At 38.6% G+C, this 21,644-nt stretch overlaps 1 protein-coding gene across 3 annotated transcripts in view; it reads right to left on the reverse strand.

The window, feature by feature from the left end:
• GABRB2 (gamma-aminobutyric acid type A receptor beta2 subunit) overlaps window positions 1–21,522 on the reverse strand; it is a 202,536-nt gene extending 181,014 nt beyond the window's left edge. Inside the window, exons 1-4 of one of the 3 annotated variants that reach the window (XM_015565654.1) lie at window positions 21,435–21,522; window positions 20,607–20,839; window positions 20,360–20,451; window positions 19,302–19,369 (exon numbers count right to left, since the gene is read on the reverse strand). In XM_015565654.1, the coding sequence (XP_015421140.1) occupies window positions 19,302–19,369; window positions 20,360–20,451; window positions 20,607–20,683 (237 nt within the window). In that variant the 5' untranslated portion in view covers window positions 20,684–20,839; window positions 21,435–21,522. Of the gene's footprint in view, window positions 1–19,301; window positions 19,370–20,359; window positions 20,452–20,606; window positions 20,840–20,932; window positions 21,258–21,434 lie in introns of those variants that run through there. The other 2 variants (XM_015565655.1, XM_006766319.2) reach the window with 2 other exon arrangements.
• Window positions 21,523–21,644: the final 122 nt, after the last annotated feature.

Genomic DNA, 21,644 nt, shown 5'->3' on the forward strand with positions numbered 1-21,644 from the left:
CATCATGCAATAAACAGAAGCTATAAAACCACGTTTCATGGCATCTGCATTCCCCGAGATGAGACTCATGCTAGTTCCAATCAGAAGGAGGCCATTTCCCGTATATGAACCTTAGATCTTTGTCTTTGAAAATAAAGCTCTGTTAGAATCATGTACATTTCATAGCCCCAAGTGTTATCAGACACATTTGAGTCAGAGAAAAAACTACCTCTGTAAGGAGCTGAGAATAGTAGGTGCTTTGTTTTGCATTTTAGCTTCTCAGGAACATTCTCAGAAATATGAACAGATATTAGCATATAGAAATATTAACATCATCGACTTCGTAGCCTACTCCTGCAGGCGGATACCTTGGGAGGATGGTATCCCTAAAGCTCCACAGAATGAGCAAAATGCTTGTTCTGCAAAAACAGTTGCAAAATATCCAGTTGGAAAGAAGCACACTTTCTGATAAACAACACAACGACCGTTTGTCAGCTCTTTTTTTCTGGCCTAATAAACTATGCTGTCCTTTTGCCCCGCCTCCCTCTGGTTCATTCCAAATTTGTTTCAAATTTAACAACTTAAAAATAAAAAAAAATCTGCTCTTTTTTTTTTAAGACTCAACGATTTTCAGGATTTCAGAACTGGAAAGGCTATATAAACCCAATCTTTCCCCCGCTTCCACACACACAGAAATGTAACTATGGCTGGAAAAGAAAGAAAAAAAATCACTTTAGATCTCCTGAATCCTAGCCTACTTCCCTAGGAATTCTTTCTATCACACAGCTCTGTGACCATGACACGACCATACTCGTTACCCTTGACTTGTTGTCCATTCTGTATAAACTGAAGTACTGAATGTCTCAGAGGCCTGTGACATCATACAAAATTAAATTTGTGTGTATGAATTATAAATAGGTATGGTTTATTGAGATTTATTATGACCAAAGAACTTTACTAAGCCTTCTATGTATATTAAATCACTTAATTTTTAGAATAATCTTTGGAGGCTGATATTATTGGTATTCCTATTCAATAGATGAGAGAAGTGATGATTTGATAAATTAAGTAATTTGGGCTGTATTCCATAGCTAGTAAGTGGAAGAGCCAAGGTGCCCCGTTCCATATCTTCAGCTACTATGTAACACTATTCGTGCTTATAAAAACATCCAAGAGAAAATACCTGCCCAACACATTTTCATAACTAAACTGGCCTTTATCAGTTTTAACAAAGAAAAATGACATTTCAACCAGTTGGATAATTAACAACCAAATGTATTTAGTTCTAATCAAGCAATAAAAAAACCCTCAAAAAAACAGATTGTGTTTAGACCGTACCCTTTTATGTAATGATGTTTACTTTGAATTTATATTAGTTCACACAAACACTCCATCCATGCTTTTGTTCCGGCCCTCCGGTCCAGTTTAAGAACCTATTGTGGCCCTCGAGTCAAAAAGTTTGCCCACCCCTGGCCTAGTCCATTTATTATGTAACTTCCATGAGTCACACCATTTGTGAGCTGGGCCTAGTTGTGGTTGGAATAGTCAAGAAAACAGACATGGTCATGACCTCATGAAGGGGCTATGCAATTATTTCTTCAACACAACAAAACTTTTAAGGACTAAGAGGAGAAATATTTTCTTGATTATAATTATTATATTAGTCAAAATATTAACCTTCTCAAAAGTATCCATATGATATTGTCATAAAACTTTATAATTTACTATGAACGCTTGCCAGTCATCAGCCTGGCTTGTGGCTGAGCAGCGCTCCCCCTGTGGGAGCGCACTGACCACCAGGGAGCAGTTCCTGTGTTGAGTGTCTGCCCCTTGGTGGTCAGTGTGCATCATAGTGACTGGTTGTTTTGCCATTCAGTCATTTTGCATATTACCCTTTTATTATATAGGATTTTTTTAAATTACAGATTACAGTTACTATTATTTTGTATTAATTTCAGGTGTAGAGCATAGTTACTTACACAATCTTATATTTTACAAAGTGTTCCCCTTGATATAACTACACTGTTAGTTTTTTAAAAATCTATCTGTGATAGCTAAAGAGCAAATTTAGGAATTAATATGAGACAAAGAGCCTCACACTGTTTTCTATAACTCCTCCAATTTTAATTCTAAAGATGTCTTCCTTTTTATGCTTCTTATAACCTTAATTGATAAAAATGTATTTCTCCATGAAATCACACCGTCAACACATTTAATTTGAAGCATCTCTCATCCACATAAAGCCCTAAGAGATATAGAAGAAAACCAAGTAATGATTTCAATTTCATATACCATATCTTACATCAGTTTATATACAGAGTTGAACTTTATATTTCATGCCACAGTTATTATCCTAAAACAAAGGTTAAAAAACATTTTTTCTGTCATTACTCTCTAGTAAATATTTTGGTCTTGGCAGGCCACGTGGTCTCTATTTTAACTGCTCAACTCTGCCTTTACATTGCAAAAGAAGGTAGGGGTAATATATAACCAAATGGGCATGGGTATAGTCCAATAAAAGTTTACTTATAAGAAAACAAGCACCAGACATATTTGATTTAATCCTGCTCTAAAATATCAATAATCTTTGGCCAACTCTAGCTGAACAGAGATGAGAACACTCATCAAAAGCATGTCTCATTAAAATCCAGCTTAATAAATAAAATATTTAAAGGGTATTTTTGGAGATAAAATTTTATGCTATCCTTAAAATTATGATAGGAGGGGAAATACACCTATAGATAATTAATAATCAAATTCCCTTTCAATTGTGTTGTAGTCAGTATTCTATTTATGATAATACTATATCTACATTTTTTTAAATAAAAACATACAATTCATTGCAATGCAGCATATCTATACTTCAATATAAAAGTCACCCAATATAGAGACTTAATTTTGCATGTAAAAATATATATTCAGTAAACCTATGCAGAACAACATGGCATCCCACCCTTGTCATGGTTTGCAGATGCTGTATTACAGGAAGAACTTTTTCCTCTTCAGAATGTACATAGACTTTTTAAGCTGATGTATGTGGCATTGCGATTTCATGTGAGATCCCAGTGTGCTATGTATCTAATTTTAGTTTATCAATACTAAATAATTCAACCTGAGGATGCTAAGTTTCTACTTAAATAGGAAAAAATAACTATTTTATATTCAATTTTGTATTATAGTGTGTGTGTGTGTGTGTGTGTGTGTGTGTGTGTGTGTGTGTGTGTGTGTGTGTCTATGCCTGTGACAACCAAATACTTCTCAAAAGTGTCCATCTGTTATCAGGTCACAAATACTATGAGAGCCAAATACTATATGCTATTGACAATGCTGAGCTAGTTTACAGAAATTCTTTTTTCTTACAACGTTTGAGCATTTGACTTTTCTCTTAAAGGCACATCTGACTTAACCAATACAGAAGTTACAATTCAACTAAGGAGCCACTAAATCCCCTAAAATGTAAATAGCGTATTTTCTTTGAACTTTAGTAACATACATTGAGACAGATATCTCAACTGCATGCATCACTAAGCCATTCTTAGCTGAAGGGATCAAAAGGACAATTCAAACTGTCTAGTATAGCAAATGGACAAGTCCATGTATTTGAAACAGCCAAACCAATTCTGAATTTGGACTACCATAAAGGGAGAGCTTTAGAGTTCTAGATCTTTTGGTGATCAAGACCCTGGACAAAACTTATGATCAGATTTAGTGTTGAATCCAGGCAAGTCTACAATCTGAAATGGGTATTTGCAGCAACAGTTACACACAGTGTGTCAGTTACACTGTTTCATCCTCTTGTTATAAATTTATCAATATGAAATAGCCTTCTTCAATTATTTGTACTGAAACTATTTTTTAAATATATTTTTATTGATTTCAGAAAGGAAGGGAAAGGGAAAGAAAGACAGAAACATCAATGATGACAGAAAATCATTGATGGACTGCCTACTGCACACCTCACTCTGAGGATTGAGCCACCAACCCGGGCATATGCCCTGACCGGGAATTCAACCATGACCTCTGGGTTCATGGATCTATGCTCAACCACTGAGCCAGGCCAGCCGGACTGTACTGAAACCACTGATACCTCAAGTAATGGACAGCAGAGTTTACCTGGAGCACATGATGATAATTTGACTTAACATATCCAAAATAGTTTTCTTATTTTCATAAGGTTTATAATGGGCAATGTAAAAATAGGATATAGTAATCAGAGACTATTGCTTTAAATCTAAGTTTTAAAAGAATAGAAGGAATCTTTAAGGCTATGTTCTCAGTGATAATTCGTGCTGGTTCTATAGGCCCAAGTAAATGAATCCTATATAGTAGAAGACTGAAACTGAAATAAAACAATCGTTTAAAATGTTTAAATGGATTAGGATCATAATAAGCTGCAAAAAGATGCATGATGTTTCTACATATACATTTCAAATATGTTAGTAATACCCAAGGCACCCTCATGCATAAATTGAAATGGAAATGGAATACTGAGTTTTAAGTTAAAAGATACCCCTTTTGATATAGATATATGGCATTTGTTCTTTTGGCAAGAATTGAAAATAATAATAATTGGATATAAAAATCCCATTTACAATAACCATAAAAACTGCAAAGTACTGGAGAATAAATTTAACAAGAATTATGCAAGGCCTATGGAAATAAATTTAACAAGACACATGCAAGACTTACATAGAGAAAATGGCAAATTTTTACTGAAAGACATAAAAGAATATGCATAAATGGACAAAAATATTATGTTCTTTAAAAGGAAAAACCAATATTGTTGGGAAGTAAATTTCCTTTTTAATTCCTCAATAAATTTTAAAGGATTAACAAAATACTAGTAGTGTTTTTTAACTTGCCAAAATTTAATGATTATTTAAAAACATAATCATTTCATAATAGTTAAGTATAATTAAGTAGAAAATAAGGGGAGATTTGTGTTGCTATTTAAAGCTAAAACAATTAAAAGCACGTGGGCCTTGCACAAAAATATGAAAAAATATTCATGCAGCAAATTACAGAGTACAAACAAAGATCTAAGGACATAAGATTTCCTATAAGATGGGCCACATTTCAAATCATGAGGGAAAAGAGAGTATTTCATTAAATGTTACTATGACACCTTTCTATCTATGTGTCTCTATTTCTCCTATCAATGTTTAGTCCTGCTTTAGAACTTATTCTAAAACATCTCAAATGGATTCAATATTTATGTGAGAAATTACATGAACTACTGAAAGGTCATTTGAACATGTTTTAAAAATCTTGGGGTGGAGAAGACTTTTCAAAGTCTTAAAACCAAGGTCAAAAATCCTAACATATTTTAGTACATACAAATATAAATCTTCTGGACACTGAAAGATAGTTCACACAAAGTTACTACCCGAGAAAGTATTTTTGCAAAAGGTTTATTGTCTTCCTGTATAAGAGCCGACAATAAATCTGTTAAGGAAAAATGAGTCCTCTTATAGAAAAGAAACTAATAAAGGACATGAAAAGGCAGTTCAGAGGGAAGGAACACAATGGACTATAAACACAGAAAAGTATCTGAAATAGTTACCTGGACACAAAAATGTTAATTCATCAAGAAAATTACCAATTTCACCTAACAGATTAGCAAAGGTAGAAAGAATGAACATACTAAGGGGGACACCCAGGACTGGCCTGTGTGTGCAATGAAACTGTCTGACACCGGTGGGGTGAATATACACTAGCACTGTTTATAAAGGAAGCACAGCTTTGTTAATATGTTTCAATATCTAAAATGTACATACTCTGGGCTCCAGTGAGCTCACTTCTAAGAATTTAACAGGGGGAAGTAATTTTACAATTGCATCAAAGGAGCACATGGGACTCTTTAGTACAGTTTAGCTCACAACAGTAAAAACTATGAATAATGATAATGTTCTTCAACAGAGAGTTGATATGGTGCAGTAATACAATGAAATCCTAAGCAAACACTGGATACTATGTTGTAGAAAAATTTTAGGTGCATCCAAAGATGTTCCCAAACTGTTAAGTGCAGAAATCGTATTATAAAACACGGTAATTCTATTTCGCGTGCCTTCATGTGAATTCCCTAAAAGTCTGGAGGTTTGGTAGTCATTTTGCCAACAGTATCCACTTCTGAGCAATGGCATTAATAAAGATCTTCACTTTTCATTACAGTTTATTATATCACTGATTTTTCTATCAGGGGCAGAAGTAAGTAATAACTATTCTGAGTTAATAATCACAGAATTTTAAGAAAAGTATAAGATAGGCAAAATTACCTGCTTTACAAAGCAAACATAACAGTTAAACATTACCTTATATCTTTCACTTGATTTCCAAGTATAGAGACTGTGGAGCAGAATATAAGAAATTTGTACAAGGTTTTATCATCAGTGATGAGTTGAGGGAAAATCCTGAACTTCCTAGATCCTGCTTTTGAAATAAATACTGGCCCTACTGACCTTTTCACACTAATTATAGAAATAATCTTCTTAAAATGCACAGTCTATTTTAGGACAAGAATAGCTTGCTTTTAGAAGAAATACAGAACTTAGTACTTTAAAACTTTATATATATAAATAAAATTAGGTTGTATCTGGCCCAATTTAATCCTTAATTTTTTCCAAACCGGTTGTTTATCTGATAAAGTAAAAAAAGGAGTTTAGAAACATTGTGTTTAAGCCACATATTTTTCCAACCTTCAGGATCACAAATGCATTCCAACTAAAATCTCTCAGACTGGCCCTGAAATACATCACAATTATCATTTCACACAAATGTCAATCATCACTTTACTGAGTATTCTGAGCTAGGTACCACCTCATTACAATAAGATATGTAGGGCTGACATTTTCTTGGTTCTAATAGTCTCTCATAAAATTTAATAAAAAATGAATTTTGTTATTAATTCTCAGGATCACCATATACTTATTTTCAGAGCAGATTTTTGTTTTTTGTTTTTTTGAGCAAGTACTGAATTCATTTCTCAGGGATGAAAGATGATTTATAACAACCAAGAAAAAGAGCAGATCATAATCGTCAACTTACCCATAAACCCTAATTATGAAGAAACAGTGCTAACTACTGTTTTAATTGATCTGTAAGTGACTTGGACTTCTTTTGCCTATTACAGATATTATTCTTTATGTTCTACTTGTTTGACTTTTGTAGGTTTCCCAAAGTCATCTGGAAAGCTGGATCAATTATTAACCATCACCTTGGGAGATTATAATTGAGGCAGGTCCATTCAATTCTTTCAACTTCCCTTTAATTTAACTTGAGAGAAAACACACAAAATAAATGCTATAGTGGACATATTGGGCTCGAACTCCAGTTCCACCACTTTCTAGCAGTGAAGTAATGAGGGCTGTGTTTTCTTGGTTCTAATAGGTTCTAGCTCATAGAAATCTTTCATCCTGTTTACTCACCTGTAAAAGGTGATAATACTTGTTATTACACAGTTTTTGAGATTTCAATGTGAAATCACTGAAAAATTACATGTCATTTTACAGAAGCTTCTTAGTAAATGGTAGTGATTTTTAGTAACATTGATAATCATAGTAAAATATAACTCAGTTTTATGTCAAAGGTATGATGTACTTTTTTCAAATCCTATTTTTCATTGACCCTGATTATTCAAAGTGTTTATTTATAAATTACCAATGCTTAGAAGAAGAGATAATCCACATGTACTTTCATATTGTTGATTCCCTGTCATATCAATTCAAAAGGACAGTCCCTGAATATATCCATATTCTTACATGGCCAATCCTTGTGGCATGTTTTATAAAATAATCATTTATACGAAGCAAAACCTAGCTAACCACGTGAAAAGGTCTTCAGCTATATCTCACCTTATTGGGAGAATTTTACAAACTCCTCAGTGATAGAAACCGCATTTGTCTCTCTCCATCTTCCTCTCTGGGTTTTTCCTCTCTCTCTGTGTGTTTCTCTCTCTCTTTAAAGCCCAAGAGCATAAGGAGAGTCTGATTGGGTCCAGTTTACTCCTGCTATGACAGCACTAAGCATTAAAGCAACAGTAAAACTGGAAACCCAGAGCTCCAGGAGTACGGCTATTTGTTAAAATGACAGCATAAATAAGAGGGTTTTTTTTTGTTTTTGTTTTTGTTTTTTTTCCCCCAAATCTGGGAATTTTACCACAGGACACATTTAGAACATTTGTCCTTGACTAAAGCATCCTAAGTAAAGAAAATTCTGTTACAACATATTTTCCCCCATGTGGTCTAGATGGTGGTGATAAGCACAGTCACTTTTGTAAAATAACAAGATAAAGTCATTTTAAAATGTGTTTTTCAAAGGTGACTCAGTAAATAGAAAGTGTTTTATGGTCTCTAAGAAAATGTGCAATTAAGATGTTAAAATGATAGTTGATCTTTCCAAATAACCAAGTAATAATATAATTGCCAGAAAATATTACTTTGTGGTGTTAAAAAAAAAAAAAAAGCATTGGCAAAATGGTTTTATCCACATTTCTTATAGAACAGAATTTGGCCTCCAAAACCCTAAAATAACATAATGCATCCCAAAATAAAGTCTAAAATAAAGCATTCCAAAAAAATCTGAAATAAGAAAAACTCGGTTTTTCTTGGGGTCTATAATTTTGCAGGACTTTCACCTGTAAATTTGGCAAGTACCTAGGATTATGACTTTTAAAATAAGAAGGGTATCATTCTCTATTGAGAATGTAAAAAAAAAATGTTGGTTTGCCACACAGGCATATTCATGTGATTCCAATAAACACCTACCTATGAGCATTCTTCCAACATATAAACCAGATGCAAATTGACACAGCCTTGCAGATCAGCCCCAGCAGAGCAGAAAGCAAGGGCTGGCGAAGCCACGCTTGAAAAAGAAGTAATTTATGCAACTGGTCAATCAGAAAACACTTCAAGAGATCTTCAGTCTATTAACTCAAATACTTATTTGGCCAAAGAAACAGTGGTACATATTTACAAAATAAGTCTTGACGTTTCTTTGTCTGTATGTAGGTCAAGGAAAACTAACAGAAAAAGTAATTAAGTTTCTTTTTTTGATCATAGTGCCTTCAATAACAGTAAGGACACAGAATGGTGATTAGATTTTACAACCTAATAACTAGCAACTTCTCACTTACATTTAAAAATCTTTCACAGCTCTGCTTCTTATGTTATGATATTCTTTAAAATGGCCTATAGGTCATTTCACCTAAGATTATGGTTAAAAAAATATTTCTTATAAAATCTGTCGTCAGTGAAATGTCCACAACCTCACAAAAACTGACAATTTAAACAAGATGATCTTTGTATGTTTGTTTAAAAGCCAGTTGTCTGTTTAGATAGTCCTTTGTCAATCCAGTTAACTTGCAGTCCGGAGAGGCAGGGAGATTTGAGAGTTATGTTAAAACATATGCTCCCTCCCAGAAGTGGGGAACGGCACACTCGAAAACATTGTTTTTTCTCTGTTGGTGCTTTAGAAGTTGCAAGGTCAGAACAAATGGGACTATATGGATAGAAAACAGCAAACTCCTTAGAATTATCTAAATTAGCAGCCCTACTAGTCAACATGCCCCATTAGCAGAATAAAACAGGCTTTAGTTTTCCATTATTATTCATTATATTCTTATGTTCACGGAAATGCAGAATTCTAAGCCAGTGTCAGGGCTTTTGAACATGCAGGTTCCTGACCCCCCTGCCAGACCCACTGAGTCAGATGCTGGGCACAGGCCCTGAAAACATGAATATTCACACGAGACTCAGAGGATTCCATTGCACAGCCAAGTCTGAGAATCACTGTTCTCAATCTTTTATTTCGATTCTTCTACCCGAGGGATAACGCCATTCACACTCCCACCATCTGAAGCACTCTTCTCTCCATCAACCCTCACCTCCCTACAGACAATGAAGATGAATCCTTCTGCACTTTAGAGAGAGCCTTAGTCCCCATGCAAGAACAATCTCCTATCCTTCCACAATACAGCCTCATTGGCACAGTGCTGGTGACGTAAGCACTTGATAAATACTTGCTGTTAGTCTGATATATTGCAGTCCTTCAAGGACTCCTCCAACAAACCCATTCAATCCACATTTGTTGAGCATCTACTAATTGTCAGCCATTGCGTCAGGCGCTGGGGATGCATCCAGACACTGACCATACCTTTGTATTCATACACCTCAAAATCTCAAATCTTCCTTCATGGCTTATTCATGTATCACTTTTCTAAGGTACACATAGATATACTGCCCAAACCTCACTAATTTAATTGTTGGCACTGTGTTAGGAGAGAAGTTGCTTCATCTTCAATGGTCCAAACAATTACTTCTAAGTGAACACCTTTTGGAGGGTAGGTTGGCAGTAGGTGCCAAGTTATAGAGCAAGGCAATGAGACGTGGCTGTAAAAATGCAGATAGAATGTCAACCAAATGAGCATCAGCAAGAGCCAGTGAGCTAAACACCACCCCCGCCCCCAGGTTTTCCCATATAAATAAGAGGATAATTTAACCCCATTTCTCCTTGTTTAATAAAATATATTTTAAAATAAAATGCCCAACAGGAAGCAATATACAAACCTGATGTTTGTATCTTTTAAAACTCAAAACCATCTACTTGCTTATTTCGAAGTATTTTTTATGGCATCCAAAAATGTAAATTGTGATTTCAGAAAAACTGGTAATATCAGGATAGAAACAGAGCCAAGAGTAGCTGTGTGAATGTGAGTCAAATTGATACATAAAACTTCTTTTTAAAATTCCATTTATATGCTTGTTAAATACAGCTCTCTATTCTGTATATGATTTGTATATTGTAGTTAATGGTGCAGAAGTAAAAGTAAATATGTTGATTTTCAAATAATTTATAGCTAGACATGACTAATAATCTATTAAATGTATTTTTCAAATCCTTTTTGAAAACAATACACAAGGAGCAAAAAAGAAAATACCAATGTACTCATATGTTTGTAAGCTCATGGAAAATGCACAAAAATACACATATACACCAGTTTTCATTGGCGTGTAGGTTTATATTTTTTAAAAGAAAGCATAAAACTGAAAATATTCATATAGAAAATGTAGACTATAAAATTTTCTCTACAAAATAAAATAATAAGTTAAATGTGAAAATAGACAAGAACCAGAAGGTAGCATAGGCAAATTAAAACACCATGTCAATGAAGTGATTGAATGTGGACCATTTTTGCCTTTGATGTTTGTTGGTGTTTTATCGCAGTGTCATAAATGGGCATGGCAATTAAGCACAAAACCTATTACTCAATGAGAAAATCCTTTTTTCTGGTTGTTTGGAGACAAAAAGCACAAGACTATTCTTTATACCTGTGGTTCTCAATTGGGGACAATACTGCCCTCTCCGCTGCCTCCCCCACCCCCCGGCCACATTTGGCAATTTCTGGAGACATTTTTGGTTTTCGCAACTATTACTAGTAGGTACCTCTGACATCTTAGTAGAGGCCAGATACACTGTTAAATGTCTTATAATGAGCAAGACAGGCCCTCCAACAGAGAATAATCATCTGTTACCAGGTTAAGAAACCCTGCCATAGAAGGATCACAAAACTAGTGAGTGCCCACCCCTAAAATTAAGCACCCCCCCAAGTTTAAGAAAATTATGTTCTATGATTTACATTCTTATAGGAATTCCCATGACCACTTAATCACAGATGGGGATGGGAGAGCATACTAAAGCATACATCTTGTACTTCTAAAATATAACACTAGATATACTGCCCGCCCCTGCCTTCTCGTGCAGGGTAAATCCACAGTCAGATCTTTACTTCATGCCACATTCGAGCAAGAGCATTGTTCAGGGTACCCACAAAGCAACAGCCAAAAATCGGCCCTCGGAGTTAACCAAGAGAAATCGACTTATAAAATGTCAAAATCAAGTGGCATTGTTCTTTACAAATAGATGTGTACATCTTCTAGAAATATAACCTTTATAAGGAGTCTCATATATATTAAGTGGGATGGAGGACAGAAAGATCTGGGAAGAGAAGAAAGAACACAACGACCCTTAAGAGAATTACCTGCAGGAACAATTCTTCAGAAATCACAAAAATGTATTCTCAATGCAAAAAAAGTTCAATTGAAAATTAGTTTTTGATAATAAAGAACAAAAGGGGAAAGGGCGTGGTCTTTTCACATAGCCCCTGCCCACAGCCTAAATCCACTGAGATAGCTGACAGTTCTCAAACATATACCATCCAACATTTAGTGACAATTATTGGCCTTAATGGTTATCTGACAGACTCTGCTGAAGCAAAACATAATTATTAAACAAGCTAAACAGCACCCACTCACAATGAAAGAATTGACAAAAGCAATATCCTTGGCTCCACAACATCTTACATAAATCTTTCTTTATTGCTTGGTATACATTATGCTTCACATATGAAATATAAATGTAAGTTTCTCAAGAACAGGCGGGCACATCTTATATTTAATAGACACTGAATAAAGTATCTACCTTAAAAAATTATTTTAATGATATTAGATTTTTTTTCAAGGAAAAGAAGGTGAGGAGTAATAGTAACATCTTATGCTTAGTTTGTCTGATCCAGAAAACGAAACAAGACAAAAAACAAACAACTACAATAAAACTGTGTGACCTTGCATAAGTCACTTAACCTCTCTGGGCCTCAAGATCCTCTTTTGTAAATAGATTCTTAGTAACCATCTCACTTTTTTTACAGGAGGATTAGATGAGATAATGCATATCAACAGGATGCCTGCACAAGTATGACTCAATAAGCAGTAGCTTTTTAATTACTTTATTATATTAGTATTACAATGATGGCGAAAAAGGTTGAGCACTGTACAAGGGGAGAAGGGGAAGGAAAAGCAGAAAAAGAAGGTGAGAACATAATAGCTTGCTAATATTGGGTAGGAGGCTTTTAAGCATAATTTAGAGCCTGCCTGTGGTCAGCGAGTGTTCACATCCACCTTCAGCATGCTTCATGGTTCTCAGATAACCTTCTCCCTATGTCCTGAGTAACCTCACCCATCTCCGTAGCAGCCCTCCTCTAACCTCAACAGAAAGGGTTTCCCATGTCACAAAGAATACAGAGTTCTTCAATCAAGCAATCCTTTCGATTGCTGGCTATCACCCCATCTCACTTCCCACTTCGTATTTGCAACCTCGGCCCTTCTATCTAAAGGATGCTCCTCCACCAAATTATATGAGTCCTTTCCGCAAGTGCCCACTCCCTACTTCAATTGAGACCCAAAGTTTTCAGAAGTGTAGTTTCAACCACTAAAACTCCCCTCCCTACACTTACCAATGAGCTCCTGCTACCATTTCTGAGAGACAAGTCTCAGAACTTCCTTCATTTATCACTGTGGCATCTGACTGACAAGAAAAACAAGTCTGAGTTCTAAATTAAATTACAGCGGGACAGAACAGTTAGACCGTTAAAAGCCGGGGGCCAGCTGACAAGCTTGCCCCTGTTCCTGAATGGATGCTGGATCGATGAGTCAACATTCAACTGGCCACTAGCCAACCACAAATAGGACCACAGGACCTGCATGGGCATGAACTTGCGGTCCTGTTGCCTTCGAGCAACTGAAAGTAGAAAGTATTTCTTCCTTGTGGACTATGCTCCTGTCGTAAAACTACCCAGGCTTCACCTTTTCCCAACCCCCTACACCTTACTTGTGTAAATTCTTTCAAAACAACTTTCTTCTCCAAAACACAAAGCACGAAAAGCGCTCCTCAACTCCAGGACAACGGGCATGGCACCTTTCGCCCTTAACGCTGTTGCTGCCGGTTTAGACTTCATGTCCCAGGCCCTGCTCCTTTCTGGCCTAATGTAAAAGGGCTTTCAGCTGTGGAAGTTGTGTTTCTTTCGTGTGTTTGCTCAGTAAGACACTGCTGACCATTTCTTCCTTTTGTGAACGCTCCTTGCCTCAGCTCTGAAGACATCATCTGCAGGTTCTCCTACTAACTCTCTGACTGCTGCTTAGCTGCTTAGTCATCGCCATAGGAGGCTACTTCTCAGGTTCCACCACGTGAATTACACTGCTCACCAGAACTCCATTTTCAGCTGTCTCTCACTTTCCCGTTTTAATTGTATCCATTCACACAGCTATTACTAGTGCCACTTACAAGCTGACATGTCCAAGTTCATTTCTCTAGTCATGGCTCCTTACTTAGCTCTAAACCTATATTTTCCAATCCCCTACTGGCTATCTCTACTCAGAGATTCCACATGTGTAGAAAAGTCAACATTTCCCAGACTTCCCACCCCTAGCTTCTTAATCCGGTTGCTCTTCCTGTTCTATGTGTCAATAAATGACACCATGAGAAACCTGGGATTCACCAAGTCCTGTTACTTCTACCTTGTAAATGCCATGACTTTATATCTCCTTTACACCCCTGTGTCAATTCATCAATCCTTCCTGGATTTTGGCATTGGGTTTCCATCTCATCTCCCAACCTTAGGGCTGTTCCACTTCAATTCACCCTGAAGTGTGAATCTGTTCCTGCGATTCTCCTATGGACACCCTTTCCTGGGTCCCTACAGCCTTGGGAATAAAAATTAAACTCCTCAGCAAGCCACAAAAATGGTATTCATAATCCGATCACCACCTCCGATTTCAATACCAACATCACGCCTCTTCACAACTACTCCCAACTCCAGCCATTTTTAAGTTACATGAAAATCCATATTTTTCCTGTGTCTTATTCTCCTCTATGCCACCTTTATGCATGGAACATATATCCAGAGACCTGTACCTCCTGTCTTCACTTACCTAATTTCTGTGTAATACCTCAGTACTCCATATTCTCAATATTCCATCTCTCAAAGCACTGATGATCCTACATTGTGATTCTTTCAACACTTGTTGGTATAAACAGCAAGTTAGTTATCTCCACATATATGGTCTAATATCTAGTGAATAATAACAAATCACTGCCTTAAAAACAAATACTTCACCCAGTATTTGTGGCATTCACCAGGAGACAAACATCCAACCAACCATTACATAGTCAAAACCACAGGGAGAGACAGAATAACCTTGTCTTTGTGTATTTCATAAATATAAATTAGGGTAGAATAAATATGTAAATATAAAGCAACTTGAACCATCAAATAACAAATGAATGATGTAGGAGTCAACAAGTCACAAAGAAACCTATGGGAGACACAGACCATGAGGTACTCACTGGATGCTCAGAGAAAGTTCTAGGGCAGGGGTGGGCAAGCTTTTTGACTCGAGGGCCACAATGGGTTCTAAAACTGGACCGGAGGGCCAGAACAAAAGCATGGATGGAGTGTTTGTGTGAACTAATATAAATTCAAAGTAAACATCATTACATAAAAGGGTACGGTCTTTTTTTTTTTTTAGTTTTATTCATTTCAAACGGGCCAGATCCGGCCCGCAGGCCGTAGTTTGCCCACGGCTGTTCTAGGGAGAGGATAAGACTTACAGTGAGTATAAGTACTGTAGAAGCCTGCAGGATTATTAATAGTGAACACCTACATATTAAGTTTCATGAGGGGAGGGGACAGTTGGCCTTGTTAACTGCTCTGCTCCTAAGCCAAACACATGGCAGGATCAGCGTAGCCACTAAATAAGTATTTGTGCTGAAGTGAATTTTAAACTTTGCAGCTGGAAAAGACAACATCTGGTTTTTTTTTGTTTTGTTTTGTTGTGTCTGTAAGCCAGCGCTTTTCTCCGCTTGCCACCCCATAAGAAGGTAATTTGTGTTTGTGTTTACTAGAACTCTTTCCTCAAAAGTGAAATATTGCTTCCCTCTCTGGATGGCAAATGTGTTGTTTCAAGATGGGGAAGGATCTGCTTTAAATGAAGAGAAAGCTATTTCAGTCCCTAATCCTCAGAGCCAATTTTGGATCTTAAAATGCACTTTTCATCAAGAATCTTAACAAAAAGATTCTTGCCAGTTTAACCAAGACATCTAAAAATATGTCACTCGAAAGCCAAGCGCTCTGCTCAGGAACATTCTAACTGATGCCACGTTCCTTCAAAGATGTTCCATTGAGGCAGCCTGAGTCACATGGCCGCGTAAGATGCCATCGTCACCCTCCTGAGTAAGAACTCGGGACTGCATGTCATTTAGGTTTGCTGCATTTTTTCCTCAGTCTGTGCTGATTTTCCTAGAACTTCTTCGTACCCACCAGAGCTATATTAATAAACCAGACCAGAGTCACGTGTTACCTTGAGTTGGAAATCAAGTTAACATGTCCTCTGTCATTTCAAACACGAGGAAACTGGGACACGGTGATGTACATTCCTGACCCAACCTCACTTAGGGTAGCAGCTGAAGTGGACACTGGGCCTCTTGAGTGATAGCCGGGTGTTAAGTCTTCTATACGGGCTCCCCTCACAGAACACCAATGCCTTCCACATACATCCTTTCATTAATTCTGGTGGTCACCAGAGATAGGTACACGGGACTACTAGTCCCCTTTAACAGGTGAGTCACTCTCTCAGGGTGACGGAACCGCAGAAGCAGAGCTAGCAGCCAAGACTCCTGGCTCAGGTCAGGGTGTTTCTACCATTGTCATCTGCCAGGATCACCACAAGGACACAGACCTTTTCCTTTTGGTACCAATGAGTCAATATCCATGTGAATGGACTTTAGTGCCCACCCTTCTTCAAAGGGAGATTTGCTACAATAAAAGCAAGTTACAATCACCAGAGGTTGCAGGCCACAAAGGATGACAAGGCAGAAACATGGGTGTTAATCAATTTTGAGGTTTCACTTAATCAATCAACCGTTCTTCCAGAGCTGAATCTAATAAAAAAAAAAATCCTAATCCTTATAGACCTGCACACAGGCGGCAGAATGCCACACACACCTTATTTTACTGAGACACCAGCTATGGACTTTTCCATCTGCTGCTTCGAATCAAATAACCATGTTTACATAAACTAGCATACATCACAAAATGTTTCTTCGGAGGAGTAATGTGAGGTCAGTACGACTGCGAGCTGAAATAAGTTGATTTTGCAAGTCAGAATGTGTCTGGACAAGGCCACGTGTAAGCACCGGGCTAAGACAGGGTCAGGCAGGGGTTTTAACACTGGGTTCTAGTCATTAATGCTGCACCGCTGTCCTATTTACAACCTGACATCTGTCTTTACACTTTCAGCATCCCATGACTTTTCAGCAACAGTAAATAACTTTCAAAGATGACACCTCGCCTTAGCTGGGTCTATATTTTGACTAGCAGGTCTTGGCATTGTGTCCAATTCAGATACCTCCCTAAAATGCTGCATACAGGTAAAATAAATGAACAAAACTTAACAAGAAAAAAAAAAAGAAAAGAAAAACCCTGTACCAAACAATTTGGGATATAACACATCTTAGTTCTTAATCTATTGTAGCAACTTCTAGTTATGCCACCACTATCTCTGGATTTTAAATATTTCTTATTTTTTTCCATAAATTCCTGTGCTTGTGACCCTATAAAGGGGAAGGTGGTAAACTAAATTTGGGAGGAGAAAAGAGCATAAATAAATCAAAATGCAAAAGAGAGGACTCTAATTCAGTCACAATGAACCACACTTTCAAGTACCTGGGATTAAGGAAGCACTGACATTAGGACTTTTTTAATTTTTTATGGTAAAACTCAAAATATACACTGATGAAAGACCTCTAAAGTCCTACAAAAGTGGACATTTGTATATCTGAAAAATTAGCTTCCTAAGAAACAAGCATTCTCTACCCACATGAGACTTACAAAAGGTGTGGGAAATCTGAGTTTCTGAATCATTCAAGATTGTCTTAAGTCTGTGTTTATGTCCTACAGGGTCAAATCTTGCCAAATAATTAGAAAATAAGAAGATGCATCTCCTTAATACAGGGTGTCAGTTTTGAAAAAGGAAATGTATTTTAATAAACACTGCCTTTATAATTATTCAGTGTGTGCATACAGTTTTGGGGACACACTGGAGTTGGATATTCCCTCCAGCAGTCATAAGCTGTTTGAGAATCTTTTAATACCACAGGGTGATCACCTATCTTTGGACAGTGTACAGGGGAACGAGGATGGCTATTTGAGCTTCCTCTTTATTGAATTCTGGGACTATGAAAATTAGTGTAATGTGGGAAGCATGTCCACTACAGAGAACTTTGGATCTAGTTCAGTGGTTCTCAACCTTCCTAACACCGCGGCCCTTTAATACAGTTCCTCATGTTGTGGTGACCCCCAACCATAAAATTATTTTCGTTGCTACTTCATAACTGTAATTTTGCTACTGTTATGAATCGTAACATAAATATCTGATATGCAGGATGTATTTTCATTGTTCGTGACCCACAGGTTGAGAACTGCTGATTAGTTGATCTGTGTTCTAAATTTCAAATCCTGCTGGCTGGCTCAGGTGCAACATTCTCTTCAACAGTGCATTCCATTTCTAGGCAGAACCGTGCCACCACACAACCTTCTGAGAAGTGTGCTTTGTGCTATCAGAATTGAAAGTAAGACTGCAATCTGACACTCACATGTGCCCTTCTTGGAGAAACTTTTGAAGGGGAAAACTTCAAAACATGGAGTAGAAAACTCCAAAGTAAGTGAGGGTATCTGGGACACTTGTCTGTCTAGTGTATCTGCAGTGCCCCAACATGGGCAGCAGGGGGCGGACCTGCATGAGGCTACCCAGCCTTCTTCTGTTAACACTTGCCCCAAGTCCAAGGAGGTAGCCACAAAAGAGTGCTGTTATCAGTAAACTGTACAAGCTTAGGACATCAGGAGAATTATATTGCAGATGACACATGGGTCACAAGGGTGACCGATTTTTATTTTATTTATTTTGGTGATCGGGAGGCTTAAAGGAGCTGGAGGGGGGCTTGCCCTCAGTAGTAAAGCGAGAGACTATCTCTGAAAGCAACAAGTGGATGTGAATATTGCCTGGGGAATTTATTCAGCCTCTTTGCAACAGTTTAATTTGTAGATAATATTATCTTTTCCATGTTAAGTCAAAACCTTCCCCTCTTCCACCATCCCCACCCCAAACCCAGAAATTTATTTGATGAACCTGGTTTCTAATAGGACCTTAGGGAATGTGGCTTCTGCAGGAGTCTCCTGCAAGTGGCTGCGTTTTGCATGTGAACGTGTGATGCATTTTACTTGCTTTATGCCAAGTCCCAAGTAGTTGAACCAAGTTGGAAAAATCTGGAGGGACCAGAAAAAGCTGGATTTGAAACTACAAACACACAGGGTTGCAAAGCAAAAATCCCGTCCTTGCCCGCACTTCACACACATAGCTACACACACCCTGGCTCCTTTCTCCCCCCTGTCCCCACTGAATGTCTGAGGAGACACGGTCATACACCTCAGTACTCACCATATTGACTTCGGAAACCATATCGATGCTGGCAATGTCAATATTCATTCCCACGGCCACGGGGGGACCTGCAAACCAAGAGGGCCAGCCACGTGATTTCTCAGAACTTCATTCATTCTTAGCAAGAGTTGTCCCCGGGCATGGGACACTCTGCCCCAAGTCCCTCCCCACGGCTCACCCTCAAACCCTTCAAGTCCTGCTGCTTTTCTAAAAGGGTGGCAGGAGCTCCTCTAGGAAATGCTGTATTGGACAGGCACACACGTGTCCTGAGGGATGAGGGATTCCAGCTCTGTCTACACATGCAGATGCCTCGGCAGGAGCACACACACAACTCACAGAAGCTCAGGAACATTCCAGCCCAAGGGAATTTTATATATTGCCTTGAAACCCTCCTCCTCATTCACCCCCACAGCTCTTGTGTGCAGGTTTTAACTCTCCAAGCTTCATAAGACTCTGAAGCAAAATTAAATGGGCATATCAAGGTTTCTCAGGCTGCAGCGAAAGAGGTCTCTGGCCCTTCTCCCTGCTTCCCCTCCAAGCTCCTTAAGTCCCCCCCCGCAAACCCCCCATCCCGCTGCCCCTGCAGTGAGGCTCCCAGGACTGGATAATATCCAGACACCAGGCACTTTAAAGGGTGGTCAGAACTCTTCCAAAGTAGGCGGGCACAAGGGGTTAATGCCACTTCTTAACCAATTGTCTGCACTTCTTGTCCTCCAAAATGTTCACCGCAGCCTTCACTAAGCCAGGTTCTCTGGGCACACCATTAACTAAACTTGAGATTTGTAACTGAATGAGGCAATGGCAGTGAAGCAAAGGATCTATAACTGTGAAGCCCAAGGACAGCAAGCACCAATACATGCTAGGAGGGTCTCTCTCACTGAACGACCATCTAGTAACCAACCGGTTTAAGTTTGGGTCAGTGTCTCAATATGGTAACACTGAGACACATTCCATTCACCACGATGAGGGAGAGGGAAGAGACAGCCAGCACAACGCTCAAATGACAGCCTAGGAGGCTATAGCTGGGTTGTTTCTTATTTCCACGGCAACCCCATTACCTCCAAAATCTGGTCTCAGACGAATGTCATAGCCTTTCAGGAGTCTGTCCACCGTCTCTTTAACCAGGGACATGTTACTAGGATCATTGACACTAAAGAAAGAAAAGACAATAAGTAGGCATCAGTCAGGCAGCAGGCACGGCGTCCTCAGCGTCTATCTGATCCTCCCCACCGATCCCGGTTCACCGAGGTATGCAGAGCCCTTCAAAGTGTAAAAGGAAAAAACGGAAGCCTTAGGCACACTTACCTCTGCGCACAGACAGCGGCGATTAGCAAGGGGAAGGGCCAGATCCCAAAGCAGCCTTTTTTCCGAACTCTCCACATCCCTTTAGTTTTTGATGGGATTGAGGGCTTCACTGAAGAGAGGAGATCCAACTTAGTCTGCCCAGTGCAGTAATTCTAATGTGAGGCGCATGCGCACGGCGTACCAAAACATCAAAGGGGCAGCGGCGGCTGCCTGGGACCTAGCAGATTTTCCTGCTAAGAAAAATAAATAAAAATAAATTAAAGGGGAAAAAGGAAAAACATACATATGCATACTATATACATATTTGAATATATAAAAAAAATCACCCCGCAAGAGGACCCGGACTAAAAATCTTTGTTGTCCTCCCGTTAAGACAAAAACAACTAGAGCGGCTGGTAAGTTTCGGTAGTTGCAGGAGGCAGTTTTGCACCTCGCGGGTTGTAGGGTGTGTGTGTGTGTGTGTATGTGTGTGTGTGTGTGTCCTCTTAAATATGCAAAACCAGATTAGAAATTTAGGCGAGAGCAGGTGTGGAGTGCAAGCGGAAAACGGGTTCCTGGGAGACCACTTCTGGTCTCAGCAAGCAGATGGGGAGAGGAGTTTGAACTTTATTTCCATGGCGAAGAGCATCCCCTGCCTGGGGCGAGAGGATAGTGGAGATGGGGGTGGTGCGGTGGGGGGAGGGGAAGGTGGTGGGAGCAGGAGTGGAAGGGGGAGGGAGGAAATAAACCAATGAATAAAAAGGAAGCCAGAGAAAGAGAAGAATAAAATATAAAATGCTGCCTATTTTCCCCTAGGAGTCAAGGAGCAAGCTTTTCTTCACTACTCACGAGCGATTTTTCTTTATCCTGCTCCTCACCCTTTGCCCCCTATTCCCAGAGAAGAAACCCTCGGGGTCCCGGTTTCTCCGGGTGTGACGTGGCTGACCCGCTAGTCGGGATTATTTATAGCAGAAGGGCGAGGGGGGGGCGAGGGGAGAGAAGGCAGCGCTGCCTCTCCAGGTTCCAGTCTGACTCTGCAGTGGGGGACAATTAGCAGGG

Source organism: Myotis davidii, unplaced genomic scaffold (genome assembly GCF_000327345.1).
Source record: "Myotis davidii unplaced genomic scaffold, ASM32734v1 scaffold18, whole genome shotgun sequence".
Classification (NCBI taxonomy): domain Eukaryota; kingdom Metazoa; phylum Chordata; class Mammalia; order Chiroptera; family Vespertilionidae; genus Myotis; species Myotis davidii.